Here is a 13,272-nt window from a genome sequence, read left to right as displayed (position 1 = left end):
CCTACTCCAGGTCACTTCATCTGAACTTGTCTGATCCCATTGGCAACAACCCCATTTCCAAAAAGGGTCACATTTTGAGGTACTGGGTGTTAGGACTTCTCGTATCTTTTGGGGGGACACACTTGAAGCCTTAAGGCTGCCATAGGGGTCCCAAGACAGAGCTCAAGAGACAGTTACCATGTGACTCTGTGACTTGGGCTCAAGCTGGCTGGGTGTCTCCTCTCCTGCCTGCAAGCTGGGAATGCCCCGGAGTAGCAGCCCCTTTCACCCGGGGATGGCACTGTGTCACCCTCCGGACGGCACGGCTTACAGGACTCCGCGGAGCCGAACCCCACGGGTGGCAGAGCGTGGCCGCGAGTCCACCCTGCTTCATCATCGGCACCCCCAGCGCCTGACCCTGTCATCCGTTTCTCCCCGCAGACCCCCAGGGGGAGGAGGAGGAGACCCCGCAGCTGATGCGGACCAAGAGTGTGAGCTGCGTGGTCCCGAGAAGGCCCAAACCCCACGCCCCCGGCGAGGCCCAGCGGCTGCGGCGACACCGCTTCTCCATCAACGGGCACTTCTACAATCACAAGGTGATTTCTGGCCTGGGACAGCTTGCACTGGGCCATGCCTGCGAAGCTGAGGCCGTGGGGCCCAAGCACGGGCACAAGCCACCCGTGGCCGTCACGTGGTGTTTCATTCTCACTCTCACTGGTCCATTTCCATCCAAGGAAGGCCATAGTCTGGGGTATTAGGGATAAGGATTTCAGTATATCTTTTGGGGGACAAAATTCAACCCGTAAAACCACCCCAAGTGCCCCAAGACAGAGGCCGAGAGGGTCACGGTGTGACTCTGTGACACAGGGTTAAGCTTGCTGGACATCACCATTCCAGCCTGCAGTGCATGTTGTCACACTGTGCATGATGAGGAAACATGCTCGTGAGGCTCCTCATCTTGCCCAGAGCCACATCAAAATTAGATTCCAGTGCATGACCCTTCAAAGCCTATAGTACTTCCATAGCTGCCATCCATCACAAATCCTGTGGATTCCTGCTAAATCAGGTGTGGGTGCCTGAGGCAGACAGTGATGCCAAGTTTATCTTAATTAGGCAGTTTTCTATGTGATTTCCACCAGAGTGGGCTCGACTGTCCCACGAGCATGTCGTTCTCTCTTGTAAATGCATCTCACCCGCTTGCGGGGTGCCCAGGGGTGCAAGGATCTGCCCTCCAGAGAACCTGGAAGGCTCCCTGTTCCCAGCCCTCAGCCTTTTGTCAGGGTATGTATTGTCCTGACCCCAGGAAAAGATCTCCTTCCCCAGATGACCTCATTCAGCAACACACCAAACTGTAAAATAGAAGTTGACGGTTACTATAAATGGACTGGGTGGTGGACGAGGCCCTGAATAGACTGTCCTGTAACAGGCCGTATCGTGCAGTGCTGGGAAATGAAAGCAAAGTTCCCTTCTGCCTGCCCGATGACTCACGGTGAGGGGCGGGGGCATGGGAAAGAGAGGTCTCAGGGGTCAGAACTGACTGAGCAGGTCATAAGTGAGGCCTGCCAAGGGCCACTCAAGCCACTCTTGGGGGCCCTGGACTTTGGGCAAAGGAGAATTCAGCTGGGCAAGCAGAGGGGACCCCACCCTCCCTCCACTCCCCACTGGGTTTGCACAACAACAGGGTTACCTTTGCCAAAGCCCAGGAAAATCCAGAACTATTGGAAAGAAGAGTTTTCTGGGAGAGAGAAGGGGGTCCTGGGGCTTAGGCATACGTTCAGAATAGTCCATGTCAGCCCAAGGACCCGTAATATGACTTGATCATTCTTGAAATCTTATTCCAAAAGGGGTTTAGCCTGGAAAACGTTAAGTAAGCACCCATCATTGGGATTTCAATAAGTATCACTGTGCCATTTTGATGAGTTATTAACAAATTTAGAAAAAAGCATTTGCAAAGACTTAGGCTCATTCTGATTCTGCATTCCTAAAAAAAGGAGCTTTTGCTGTATGGTTCAAGGGCCTGACTAGGGGCTTCTCTTTGGTACCCTCCCCTCTCTAAGGGCTCATTCATCTGCAAGAGGTTGTCTAGTACAGTAACATTATTTTAGTTATGGCAAGTGGCACAGAGGCACAAAGATGTCTGGAGCACACTGTAACCTTTGAAATGAGAGCTGAACAGCCAGGTTCTCCCATCACAGCCTCTTATTTGCACTTTGAACCATCCTACAAAACAAGAGCTACTCACGTGAGGCTGGGTGTCTCAGGCTGTGCCTGAGTCAGGGCGGATTTTCCCCATAATAGCATCGACCTGAAATGTGGGTCCTTTCTCCCATAAAACTGACTTATCTTCCGGGATGTGAAATAGTATCTTAGGCATGTTGGAGAGTTGATTCCTATTTCTTGGGTGAGACGTGCTCTACCGAAGCCCTCTCTGTCATCTTGCTTTACATCCATTACCAAATTAGTGTCCTTAGAAATCAGGTTAAAAATTACATGAGTCACAGGCAACAATTAAAAAAAAAAGTTCCTAGAATGACAATATCTGATTTGTTCACCTGACTTGTTAGTTGCATTGATCAAATGAGAACATGTATTTGAGAGTCCTCTAGAAACCATAAAACACATAAAATTCTGTATAGAAGGGATATGGCTTAATGGAACTCATTATAGATTTGGAATCAGAAGGAAAAAAGTGCCTAGAATTGACTTCCTGAGGAACTTGTCAGTCATTTTGTTCCAAAGCTGTCTTATTTTTTTCTTAGAATTGTGCACTATTGCTTCAGCTCATCTGTTCTGATTCATGGGACTGTTGGTTTGATTTCTGGCCTGGGTGAACTTTGTACATGTTCCCAGAGTGCTTTGGACTGGGCTGTTGGATTCAAACATGTTCCGTCAGAGACGAGCCCTTTGTGGTTAAGTGGGAACTTGGCCATGAGACTCTCACTCGGCGCCCACTGGTATCATTTTGAGGAACGTCTTGGTGCAGAACAAATGCTAATGGTGTCTTTTTTGGCAACATCATCTTCTCCTTGCAACAGCCTGGCTCCTGTATTCAGCCCATAGTTTTTGGGCTGGAGGGTCTGCTTCTGAGTTGTTTTCTGAGGCGGTACCAGGTTGGAGTTGGTCTCTGCAGCTGACCACTGGGGACACCGAGCAAATCCCCTATGAGTCCTGAGCCTTGTCACCTCTTTGGGAAAGCAGAGCTGGGATGATGGAGGAGGGAAAGCAAATTTGAATTTCATTTTGGGAAATAAGAAGGAATTTGCTGAGATAAAGGGAGGGATATTTCAGGCAGGGACCTCGCCCTGGCTGGGAAGCCCAGATGCGAGGTGAGAGCCCGAGGTCTTAGGGGTTACAGAGTGCTTCAGTCACGGCTCTGCCCCTTTCTAGGGGCCCCTGACAAGCTACAGAACCTCCCCAAGCTTCAGTTTCCTTCCTCAGAAAAGGGAAATGAGTACAGCTACTTAAAGGGCTTTTGTGGGGATGAAATCAAAGCTTGCATGTAAAATCTGTAGCAAGTTGAATACATAGCTAGTGTTTTTCGAGGGCATACTATGTGCTCGGAAATTGCAGGCTGATTTCTTATATGGCATCTCACAGGCCAAGACAAGACACCTGCCAGATTGTAATGTGTGCAAAAATAATGTCGAGATGCCCCATGGGGCTGTACACAGGGTGCTCACGAGGGATCTGGGGATTGTGCGTGCATCACCATGAGAAGAGCCATGGGTGGTATGACACAGGCCCCGGGAAGCTGTCTGTCTGTCTGCCGGGGCTGCCACAACAAATGCCACACAGCGGGTCGGCTTAAAGACAGGAATGTATTGGCTCACAGTTTCGGAGGCCAGAAGTCCAAAGTTGAGGCGTTTTGGCTGTGCTCTCTCCCCGAAGTTGGAAGTGTTCTGGTGCTGCCTGGCCGCGGTTCTTGGGGTGCCTGGCTGTCATCTCTGCCTCTGACACATGGCAGCTTCCCTCTTTCTGTCCACCCTTGTGGTCTCCAGACTTCTGGCTTCTGGCTCCTGCCTGTGGCTTTGTATTTTACTGTAAGTGAATTTCTTCTGTTTATAAAGACCTCTGGTAATCTGGATTAAGGCCCACCCTCATTCATTTGGGCTGCACCTTAACTGGAAATATCCTCTTCAAGAGGTCCATTTACACTTGGTTCAAACCCCCAGGAACGTGGATTAAGATTAAGAACACATCTTCATTGGGTTGCATAATTCAATCTACCCCACCATGGGACATTTTAAACTAGAACTGTGCTTGCAAACAGCGTTTCTCAACCTGTATGCACAGGTAGCCTCACCTGGTGGCGTCCTCGAAGTACAGATTCTGATTCAGGGGGGCTGGGGTGGAGGAGGGGCCTGAGATCTGTACACTGCTGCTGCTGCTACTGCCGCTGCTCCCGCCACACTGAAGTCACCAGGTTTCCAAGGCTGTCCCTGCAGCAGTGTAGAGACCAGAAGGCTGAGGAGTTGGGATGTTGATGCAGCGTGAATCAAGGGCCTCTGCTCAGACAGGGCTGGGAGAATGAAGAGGAGGGGGCAGATTTGAGAATGTTCAGTCCGAGAACCAACAGGCACCTGGCAATTCATTCAGTAGACAGGGTGAGGGAGAGACTGCTGCCCCCCGCCTCACCCCTTGTGAATGACTTCTGCCTTAACACTGGCTCCCAGAATCCAGCCAGCTGGCCCTTACCCGAATGTGGGCATTTTCCTTGCAGGACTTGGGATTCACCAGTGGTGCAGCTTCTCTGACCTCCCATAGAGCTGGGGGCAACGTGGTGTGCCCGGCCCAGGTGTGACCCCAGACCCAGAGCGGGGGGGGGGCTTCACCTGCTGCTCAGGTGCACTCAGCAGGGTCTGGCAGACTGTATGCCCAGACCCCTGCATGCCCCCCTCGGCCCCGAGGCCTCCTCTGATCCGCCCCCCTTCCCCACAGACGTCTGTGTTCACCCCTGCCTACGGGTCCGTGACCAACGTGAGGGTCAACAGCACCATGACGGCCCTGCAGGTGCTCACCCTGCTGCTGAACAAGTTCAGGGTGAGTGCGGCCGCGGTGCGCCTCGTCCCGCGTGTGGGTTGGCAGCTTTGTCTGGGTGAGGCTGGCCAGGGCCACAGGAAGCCAGCCGGGACCCTGGGGTGGGAGAGCCGGAAAGGTTTCCTCGGCTGAGCTGGCATTTCTGGGAGGAGAGAGGGGAGGGTCCTGGGGGGCATGTGCGGGCGCCACTGTGGGGTGGCAGTGGGAGGTGCCCCTCTCGGCAACTCGTCTCAACAAGCCGTGGCTGACCTCTTGCCCTTGCTTGTGCAGGTGGAAAATGGCCCTGGTGAATTTGCTCTCTACATCGTTCACGAGTCTGGAGGTGCATATCTGGCTTCGTTTCTGGATCATTTGGCGAGCTTGCTCCCCCTTGCTTCTCTCCGAGGGGCCCTGAGCGGGGCAGCCTGAGGGGCCCAGGGTGGGCTTGCCCTCTTGCCTTGGACTCATCGCCCCTCCCACACCAGCGTGTACCCCCAACCCAATCCCAGGAACACGTGCTACCTCTTTCACAGAGACACCTAAATTGCATGGGAAGCCAACTCCAGCTTCCTCAAGGGAAAGGCCTGAGGGGTTCTCCAGCTCAGGGGAACTCAGCCAAGAGGGTGAGGTGGGGTGCAGGTTAGGATAGGGGGCGCGTTAGAGCCCCGCCCCCATTGAGATCTGCACGTCCCTCTACTGCAGCACACCTGCCTCGTATAGTAACTCGTTCCCTAACTGAGAGCAGACCCGTGCCTCCTATCTCCACCCCCCACCCCCTCCCCAGGGCTCCTGCTTCTCTGGGAGCTGCACCTTCACCCCGTGACACAATCACACACTCCCTGGGAGCAGCCTTCCCCACGAGGTCTGCAGAAGATTCCTTGCCCACCCCCTCACCCCATGCACCAGACATCATTTTTCTACCCTGTCCCTGTGCTGATTCAAAGAGAAGACAGTCTTAGGTCCTGTGAAGTTTGTAAACTGTTCTCCACCCCCTCCCCAGAGAGGACAAAATTAAAAGACTGCGAGTACCCACTGATTTCCAGAATCCTGCACGGGCCCTGTGAGAAGATTGCCAAGATATTCCTGATGGAGACAGACTTGGGCGAGGAGGTCCCCCATGATGTGAGTGAGGGCTGAGGCTGGGGGTGGCGGGCACCTGAGGGCCCCTGCAGCGCCCACCAGCCTTCTGGTGGAGGGAAACCAGGGTTCCATGACCTTCTCCCCCGAGGCAAGTGCAAAACCTTTTCCTGCACTGGTGCCGTGTTCTATTGTTATTAAAGACCCTCACATGGTCTCCCTAACTGGACTTGGAGGGGAGCAGGGTGTCTTAAGTCTTCAGACAGCCTGAGTCCTGGCCATGGGACAAAGAATGCATTCCCAACTCCTCTGCATGGGAGAAGCTTGTAGTAGGGTTTGGACCCTATGGAGAAGGGCTTGGAGCCGTCTCACCCCATTGTTGGAAACAATGGCTCCCCCACCCCACCCCAGAGAACACCCAGTGTTGTTCTCCTTCACCATTGAATGTTCTTCCTAATATTCAGCTTCATATTTCCTCCCAGGAATAATAGCTGCCTTTGAGCTAAGAATGGGCTCCCGTCCTCCCCTCCTCGTACATAATAGAGCAGTGTTAGGGGCAGGGTGGAAAGAGGGCAGCGACTTCCACGACACAGGACAGGACACGTGCAGAATTGGCCTGCTTGGAAGCCACACAGAAAAGAGAGCACGTTTGGAGGCCTTCCATTTAAAGCACATTAAAATGTTCTTGGATTTTCTAGGTCGCTCAGTACATTAAGTTTGAAATGCCGGTGCTGGACAGTTTTGTTGAAAAGTTAAAAGAAGAGGAGGAAAGAGAAATAATCAAACTGACCATGAAGTAAGCAGCACTGCAAAGGCCAGTCGGGGCCACTGAACCTCAGGGGCAGCAGACTTGCAAGGCAGAGAGCCAGGAGTGTCCCTGCCCCCGCACGCGCCCCACCACCACCTCACACAGTGCAAGGAGGCAGCTGAGCTCTAGCTCTCAGTGTTGACACGAAGCTGGGGGGCAGCCTGCCAAGCGGGTGGGGAACCCTCCCCGACTGCCTGCCCAGGGCCAGCATCTCACTGGCAATGGGATACATGCTGCTAAAGCCGGGTGGGAAAGTCTGAGAGCCAGGAGCACGTGGGTGGGTGCCAGACCAGGTCTCTAAGTTCTGACAGTGATACAGCACAGAGAAGCAATCAGAGGAGACCCCACTGGGTACAGGCTCAGCCTGGGCTGGGGCCTTTCTTGCAGCGGGAGTTCTGAGCAGTGGGAGTTGGAGCTCCCAGCCCTGGGTGATGTCTCAGTACAGTGGGCAGGTGAGCAGCCGTTACCTGTCGGCTCCAGGGGAAACTCTGCCAGGGCCTGGCTGGGCTGTGCTTCCTGATGATCTGTTTCTCCCTGTGCAGGGCTCAAGGAGAGGGAGCCCGGAGGGGCATGGGAAAGAAAGGAGGGAAGATGCTCACTGTGAGCCCCTGGGCTGGGGGCCTGTTGGGACCAAATGTCCCCCAGAAAGTCGCATCCCCCAACAGGCCCGTCTGTGCCGTCAGGCTGACCTGGCTTTAGCGGAGACCCCAGGCCCAGGAAACAGGTGCCTGGTGCTCAGTCACATATCCCTGTGGGACTTTAGAGCTGGAAGGGAGCTGGCGCTTTCCTGGTCATTCTATTCAGTGTCCAACAAGGAAACCGAGGCCCATGATGAGGAAGGTTGCAGCACATGCGATTACAGAGCCAGGGCTTCAGTGTGGGCTTTGTTATTCCTGCTCTGCTGCCCTGGCCATGCCAGGATACCCATGTCCACATCGTAGAATCTTTAGAATGGAAATGGAAACATCCTGCTTTGAAGCTCGGCAAGTCCCACAGCCCTGTCTGATGGCTCCTCACGGCCGTCTTGTGGGCGGGGGCCAGGTCTCCCTTGCTCTGCACCGCACCCCTGCCCCCACCAGGCTTAGCAAGTCCTCTGGGCTGTGTGTGTGTGTCCCCCCAGGTTCCAAGCCCTGCGTCTGACGATGCTGCAGCGCCTGGAGCAGCTGGTGGAAGCCGAGTAGCCGGCCAGTGTCTGCCTCTTCTGAAGCCCCAAGAAGCCACCACACACTAAGTCCCGGTGGCCGTTGGCTGAGGGGTCCTGCTTGTTGGTGGCCCCCGCCTGGGAATCCAGTGCCCGTGCTTCCCATCTGTCTAAATCCCAGTCCTGTGGGTCCCATGTCCCCAGCACTTGGCTCTGAGGAGGAGCTGGGAATGTTCTGGGTGGTGTCTGCGTGTGAGGCCAGCCCGGAGTGGCCAGTCCTGTTGCACCATGCCTGTCCTGCCCAGGAGAGCAGTGCCCGGGGCATGAGCTCAGCTTTCCCAGTGCCTGACCCAGAGCCCCTGACGGACCCCGGAACCTCTGGCTCCATCACCCACGTGAACCACGCTACCCACATCTGCCTATCACGGCATCTGCTGCCCCAGAACTCTCCTTCCGTGGAAAGCAGGGCTGCCACTGGGTATGGAGCACAGCCCTGGTCCCAGCCATCGCATCACCTGCAAGCCTCAGACGTCACTGTGCGAGCCTTGTTCAGCGCAGCAGCTGCAGCTCGGGGGTCAGCTCAGGAGCAAGTCCATGAATGTGCAGTCTTCCCTCTTCAGCACTTGCCTCAACGTCATCAGGGAGACCAGTGAGAATTCTTGTCAGGAGCCAGTCTGACCACGCTGAGCAGATGTTGCCAAGGCATTGAAAGGATGCCCCCCTCCCAGCCGTCCTGTGGACACCCAGGGACCTCTGGCCTCCTCTGGACTTGCTTTTCTCTGCTCTAGTGGCTCTCAGCTCTTGCTTCCTTCAGCAGGGCATGCTGAGGAGAAGTGTGTTCAGGGAGAAAGAGCTTTGAATTCCCTGGGGCCAGATTCGGAACAATCTTTGTCTGCCTGCTGATGGATAATTTCTGGAATGAGAAGGCTTGCAAAACTATGCAACGGTTTCTATCAGTCACTCAAAGTGTTTGTCCAAAACAAGAGCAAATGAAAGACCCAGATTCTTCTCCTGCTGGGCAGATCAAGGAGTCTGTGTAAGGTAGATTTACAGAAGAAACCATAAAGGGCCCAAAGATTGGAGATGTTCTCTCTCCGCTACCTGCAGAGACCCCTCGCTGGCATCCATAAAGAGCAGAGACTTGGGAGCAAACAGGCAGCGCAGATCCAACTTGTTGGGGCCAATGTCACATGAGGATTTCCCCAACCCAGCCACTGTCATCAGACCTGGCCATGGTTTCTGTTGTCTTTGATCTCCTTTGATAACATGGTTTTTAGGTGTTCAATAAATGTGTTAGTAAAATTTTTCCTATTCTTTTCACTTATGTGTCTGCACCCCGACCCCTTGCTCTAACCTCTGAACCTCTCAGAAGAGCCAAAGCTGAACCCCGAGCCCAGTGCTCTTAGAGCAGACATTACCCTGTGGTAGGTTGAATTCTATACCTCGATTTAGAACTGCACTTAAGACTAACTCATTCCTGTGGCTGTGAACCTTTTGTAGATAGGGCCTCTTGAAGATGTTATTAAGGTGTGGCCCAACTGAATGAGTTGGATCTTAATCCAGATGACTGGAGGCCTTTATAAGTAGAATAAATTCAGACACAGTCAGAGAAGGCCACAGGGAGAAGCAGGAAGTCAGTGGGAACCCAGAAGAGAAAGGAGGGGATGCCGCCATGTGACAGGAAAGCCAGTGAACCCCAAGGATTGCCAGCCAGCCAGAACGCCACTGACCCCGGGGGGAGGCCGGCCTTCCAGTCTCAAAACTGTGAACCCGTAAATTTCCGTTGTTTAAGCCGACCCACTGTGTGGTATTTGTCGCAGAGGCCTGGCAGCCTACGCCAGACCCCTTTGTTTCCGTGCATAGCTGGGGTCTGGCGTGGGGTCTGAGAAGCTCCCATACAACAGAGAGCAGGACTCAGTGGCGGGGGCCCACCGGTGGCCTGGGCAGTGAGCGACGGGGTCCCCCAGAATTGCAGCATCTCCACATCAGGAGGGGTCTTGGGAATACTTAGGCAGGTGCTCTCAGGTGGATGGCGGCAGGATGGGGGTAGGGTGGGAAACTAGTTAAAGCTCCCCGGATAATTTCACTGCCCACCTGCACTAAAAACCTCGGATCTAGGGCAACTGGCTGTGCCTTTGTTCAGCAGTAGTGGGGTCACTTCCTTGTATGAGGTCCTGAGCCTGGCTTTGGAAACACAGACAGAGGCAGGGTCCCCTCATCAGAGAAGCCAGGGCAGGCACTGAGCAGATCCCCCAGAGGCTACCACAAAGTGGGGCTGAGGACAAGCTGGTCTCAGCTAAATGTGCATTGTGGTGTTCCATGTCAGTGAGCGATGCTGCCAGTCAGGGGCCAGGAAAGGAGCCCCAGCATTTGGGGAGCAGGCACCCCTCTATAAGCATTGGCCCTGCTGTTGTTTTAAGCAGTTGTTACAATATTATTTATTTAAGGCCTTTTTAGATCAGTGACAGTTTTGAAATAGGAATTCTCAAAACTAACTTCTGAATATTGTAGCTAAGAAAAATCACCAGGAAGCTGTGCAGAGAAGGGGGGAAATGTACAGTCCCATAAACATGTGAGGGGTTAACAAATATTTTGATCAATACCATGTTTGCTTTTCAGACTTATTCTGAAAAGCTGCTGATTCAGCTTGCCCCAGACCCTCAGTGCGGGACTCAGCCTCCTGCTGGTTTCTGTGGGTAGCTCCAATTTCCTGTCTCTGTAGTTTATAACATTTCTTATGTGCTTTTTTACTCACTACTATCTCAGGTAAGAAATGTATCCAAAGATAAAGCCTCCTGTCAGAGAGTGTCTTCTGCTAAAACAAGACTCTCCTCCCAAGCCAGACCTCAGAAACCACAGAGAAAAATAAACAGTGCAGGATAAAATCAACATGATTGCAAAAGGCTCTACTCAGGAAAAACAGGGTTGTTTTCCCAGAATAGACTGCCAGAAGGGATCAAAAACAAAAAATAAAAAACAGCTTGTTTTTCCCACAGTGATAACCATATGCTACCTGCTTGGAGTGTTTACCAGTGGTAGAGAGTGGATGGAGGACCTTCCCACTGTTAAAAAAAGCTCTGCGGTCATCCAGGACACATCTGGCCCCTTTGTCCCAGGGACCTAGGCCAGAGTCTTACCCCGTGTGCTTGGGGTGCTTTGTGGAGTGAGCAGTGACCCTTGTTTAGGGGGGTGGGAGGCACAGGCACTGGTAGCCTAGGGGATACAGCCAGGAGCTTCCTCACCAGGTGCAATGGTGTTGGGGGTGGTGGTGGGAGGGGCAGTAGCCCCTCCCCCACTATTACCCCCCACCCCCCACCCCTTAGCCCTCCAGCTGCCATTAGGCAGGAAGCTTGCTCAGAGCCAACCTGCTCAAATAGCCAGATGCACTCCCTGTATTTGGGAGAAAGGCCAGCTGTTTACATGCCTCCAGACTCAGTGTGCTGGGTGGGGCCTCTGCTCCCTCCTGGCCGGGCTGTCACAGGGATGTTTTCTGCAGACTCAGGAATGAGAATTCCCAGGGCTTCCTTTCCCAGAGAGCCCAAAGGAAACAGAAAGCAAAGTCGCAGGCCTGCTGGACAAAACACATTGTTCACAGGCCGTGAGCCGAGGGGCCCCTTCATGGAAGATAGGGAGGTGGGCTCTTGTAGCTGCACACAGGCCAGTCATGTGACCCACCCCTGGCAGGGGGCTGGGATCAGTGCTTTTCTTTGTGTGTGTAAGTCTGCAAGGGAATGGGGATGGGGTTGGGAATGGGGAAAAAGCCATAATAAAAGGAGGCTGCCTTTTCCCGTTTTTTTCCTCAGCCCAGAAGCCTCTTTCTCGAATGGGCCCTTCAAATACCACCAAGCCCAAGGACACAGTGGCCCCTCTGGCTGCTCTTGGCCCAGATTCCCCAGAGAGATGTGTTCTTAGGGGGAGGTGGTGGTGGCAGAGCCCCCTTTGCTGCCCTGAATCTGTGCCCCCCCACCTCCTTTCTACCCTTCCCCCTTGTGCTCTGTTAGTATCATGTGTGACCATTTTCAATAATTAAATTCTTTAAAAATAACCTGGCATTCTATATGAGAGATGTGCTGTTATTTTAGAGAGTATAGGCTCTGGAACCAGACTGTCTAGCTTCAAAACCTGGCTCTGTCACTTATAAATGTGTGACTCTGGGCAAGTGACTTATCTCTGTCGTCATCTGTACAATGGGGATAAGAACATCTTGTAAGCTTGTTGGAAGGTATCTTAGTCAGCTTTGCTGCATTAACAAACAGCAACAAACATCTCAGCAGCTACAGCAGCATTTATTTCTCTCTCAAGTTACCTGGAACTGACTGTCAGTGGCTGCAGGTTGGCTTACGTGGGTCTGCTCCATACGTCTTCACATTCTGGTAACAAGATGGAAGGAGCAGCCCCTACTTGCTGTTCTTGAGGCAGAGGTAAGGAGCACAAGTGTAGGCAGAAACGGTGACTCGAAGAGTTTCTTCTGCGACGTGGCATATGTCTCGTCCACTCCCATGCAGTTAAGCAGGGCAAGTCCACATGCAAATTCCACACCCTTGGAATGGGATGTACTTCATCCCATGGCAGTGGACAAGGGTGTAAAATCAGATAAGGGTGGATCAAATGCTCAGGGATATCTATACCACAGGAATACTGAATGCTTCCAACAGTGCCTGCACGCTGTAAACATTCAATAACTGTTGGCTATTATTATACTAATAAATAATTGAAGGCATGAAACCCTGCCTGTTTTCCCACCCTCTCTTTCCCCCTTTTTCCTCCTCTCCCCCAGTCTTCTTTTCTGGCTCTCTTTGCCCTTATATCCAACTCTGTCCACTCTTGGCCACCCACAACCCTTTATTTCCTCATACTTTCACTTCCCTCTCTTTATTTTTAAATCCATCTTTCTTTACCCAGTTCTCTGCCTCTCGAATCCACACATCTCTGGGCCCTCTCTGGCTGGCTCAATTGTTAGTTTGAATGTATCTTACTAATAAAATGTTCATCTGGGGCAGGCAAAGAAGTTAGTTTGAATGTTATCTTACTAATAAAATGTTCTTGGATAATGTTACCTTATTATTTTAATGTACAGAGAGCAGTCTCAGTGGGTCAGTTTTGCTCGGGAAGCTTGGATGCGGTCTAGCTGTGTTAGTGCAGGCAAGCCCCCCCTCTCTAAGCCTCATTTTAACGAATCTGTAAGACAAATGACCTCCGCGTCATGACAACGATAATGAAGATGAATGATCCCTTCAGCAAACGCTCGTTG

General features: G+C 52.6%; 1 protein-coding gene across 2 annotated transcripts in view; it reads left to right on the top strand.

The window, feature by feature from the left end:
- RASSF4 (Ras association domain family member 4) overlaps positions 1-9,327 on the top strand; it is a 36,302-nt gene extending 26,975 nt beyond the window's left edge. The window contains exons 6-11 of one of the 2 annotated variants that reach the window (XM_037804000.1): positions 421-575; positions 4,918-5,019; positions 5,287-5,338; positions 5,996-6,117; positions 6,771-6,868; positions 8,001-9,327. In XM_037804000.1, the coding sequence (XP_037659928.1) occupies positions 421-575; positions 4,918-5,019; positions 5,287-5,338; positions 5,996-6,117; positions 6,771-6,868; positions 8,001-8,061 (590 nt within the window). In that variant the 3' untranslated portion in view covers positions 8,062-9,327. The remainder of the gene's footprint in view (positions 1-420; positions 576-4,917; positions 5,020-5,286; positions 5,339-5,995; positions 6,118-6,770; positions 6,869-8,000) is intronic. The other variant, XM_037804001.1, reaches the window with a different exon arrangement.
- Positions 9,328-13,272: the final 3,945 nt, after the last annotated feature.

This window comes from Choloepus didactylus, chromosome 15 (genome assembly GCF_015220235.1).
Source record: "Choloepus didactylus isolate mChoDid1 chromosome 15, mChoDid1.pri, whole genome shotgun sequence".
Classification (NCBI taxonomy): Eukaryota; Metazoa; Chordata; class Mammalia; order Pilosa; family Megalonychidae; genus Choloepus; species Choloepus didactylus.
Note: the sequence above shows the minus strand (reverse complement) of the source record. Positions and strands in the feature narration are given on the sequence as shown.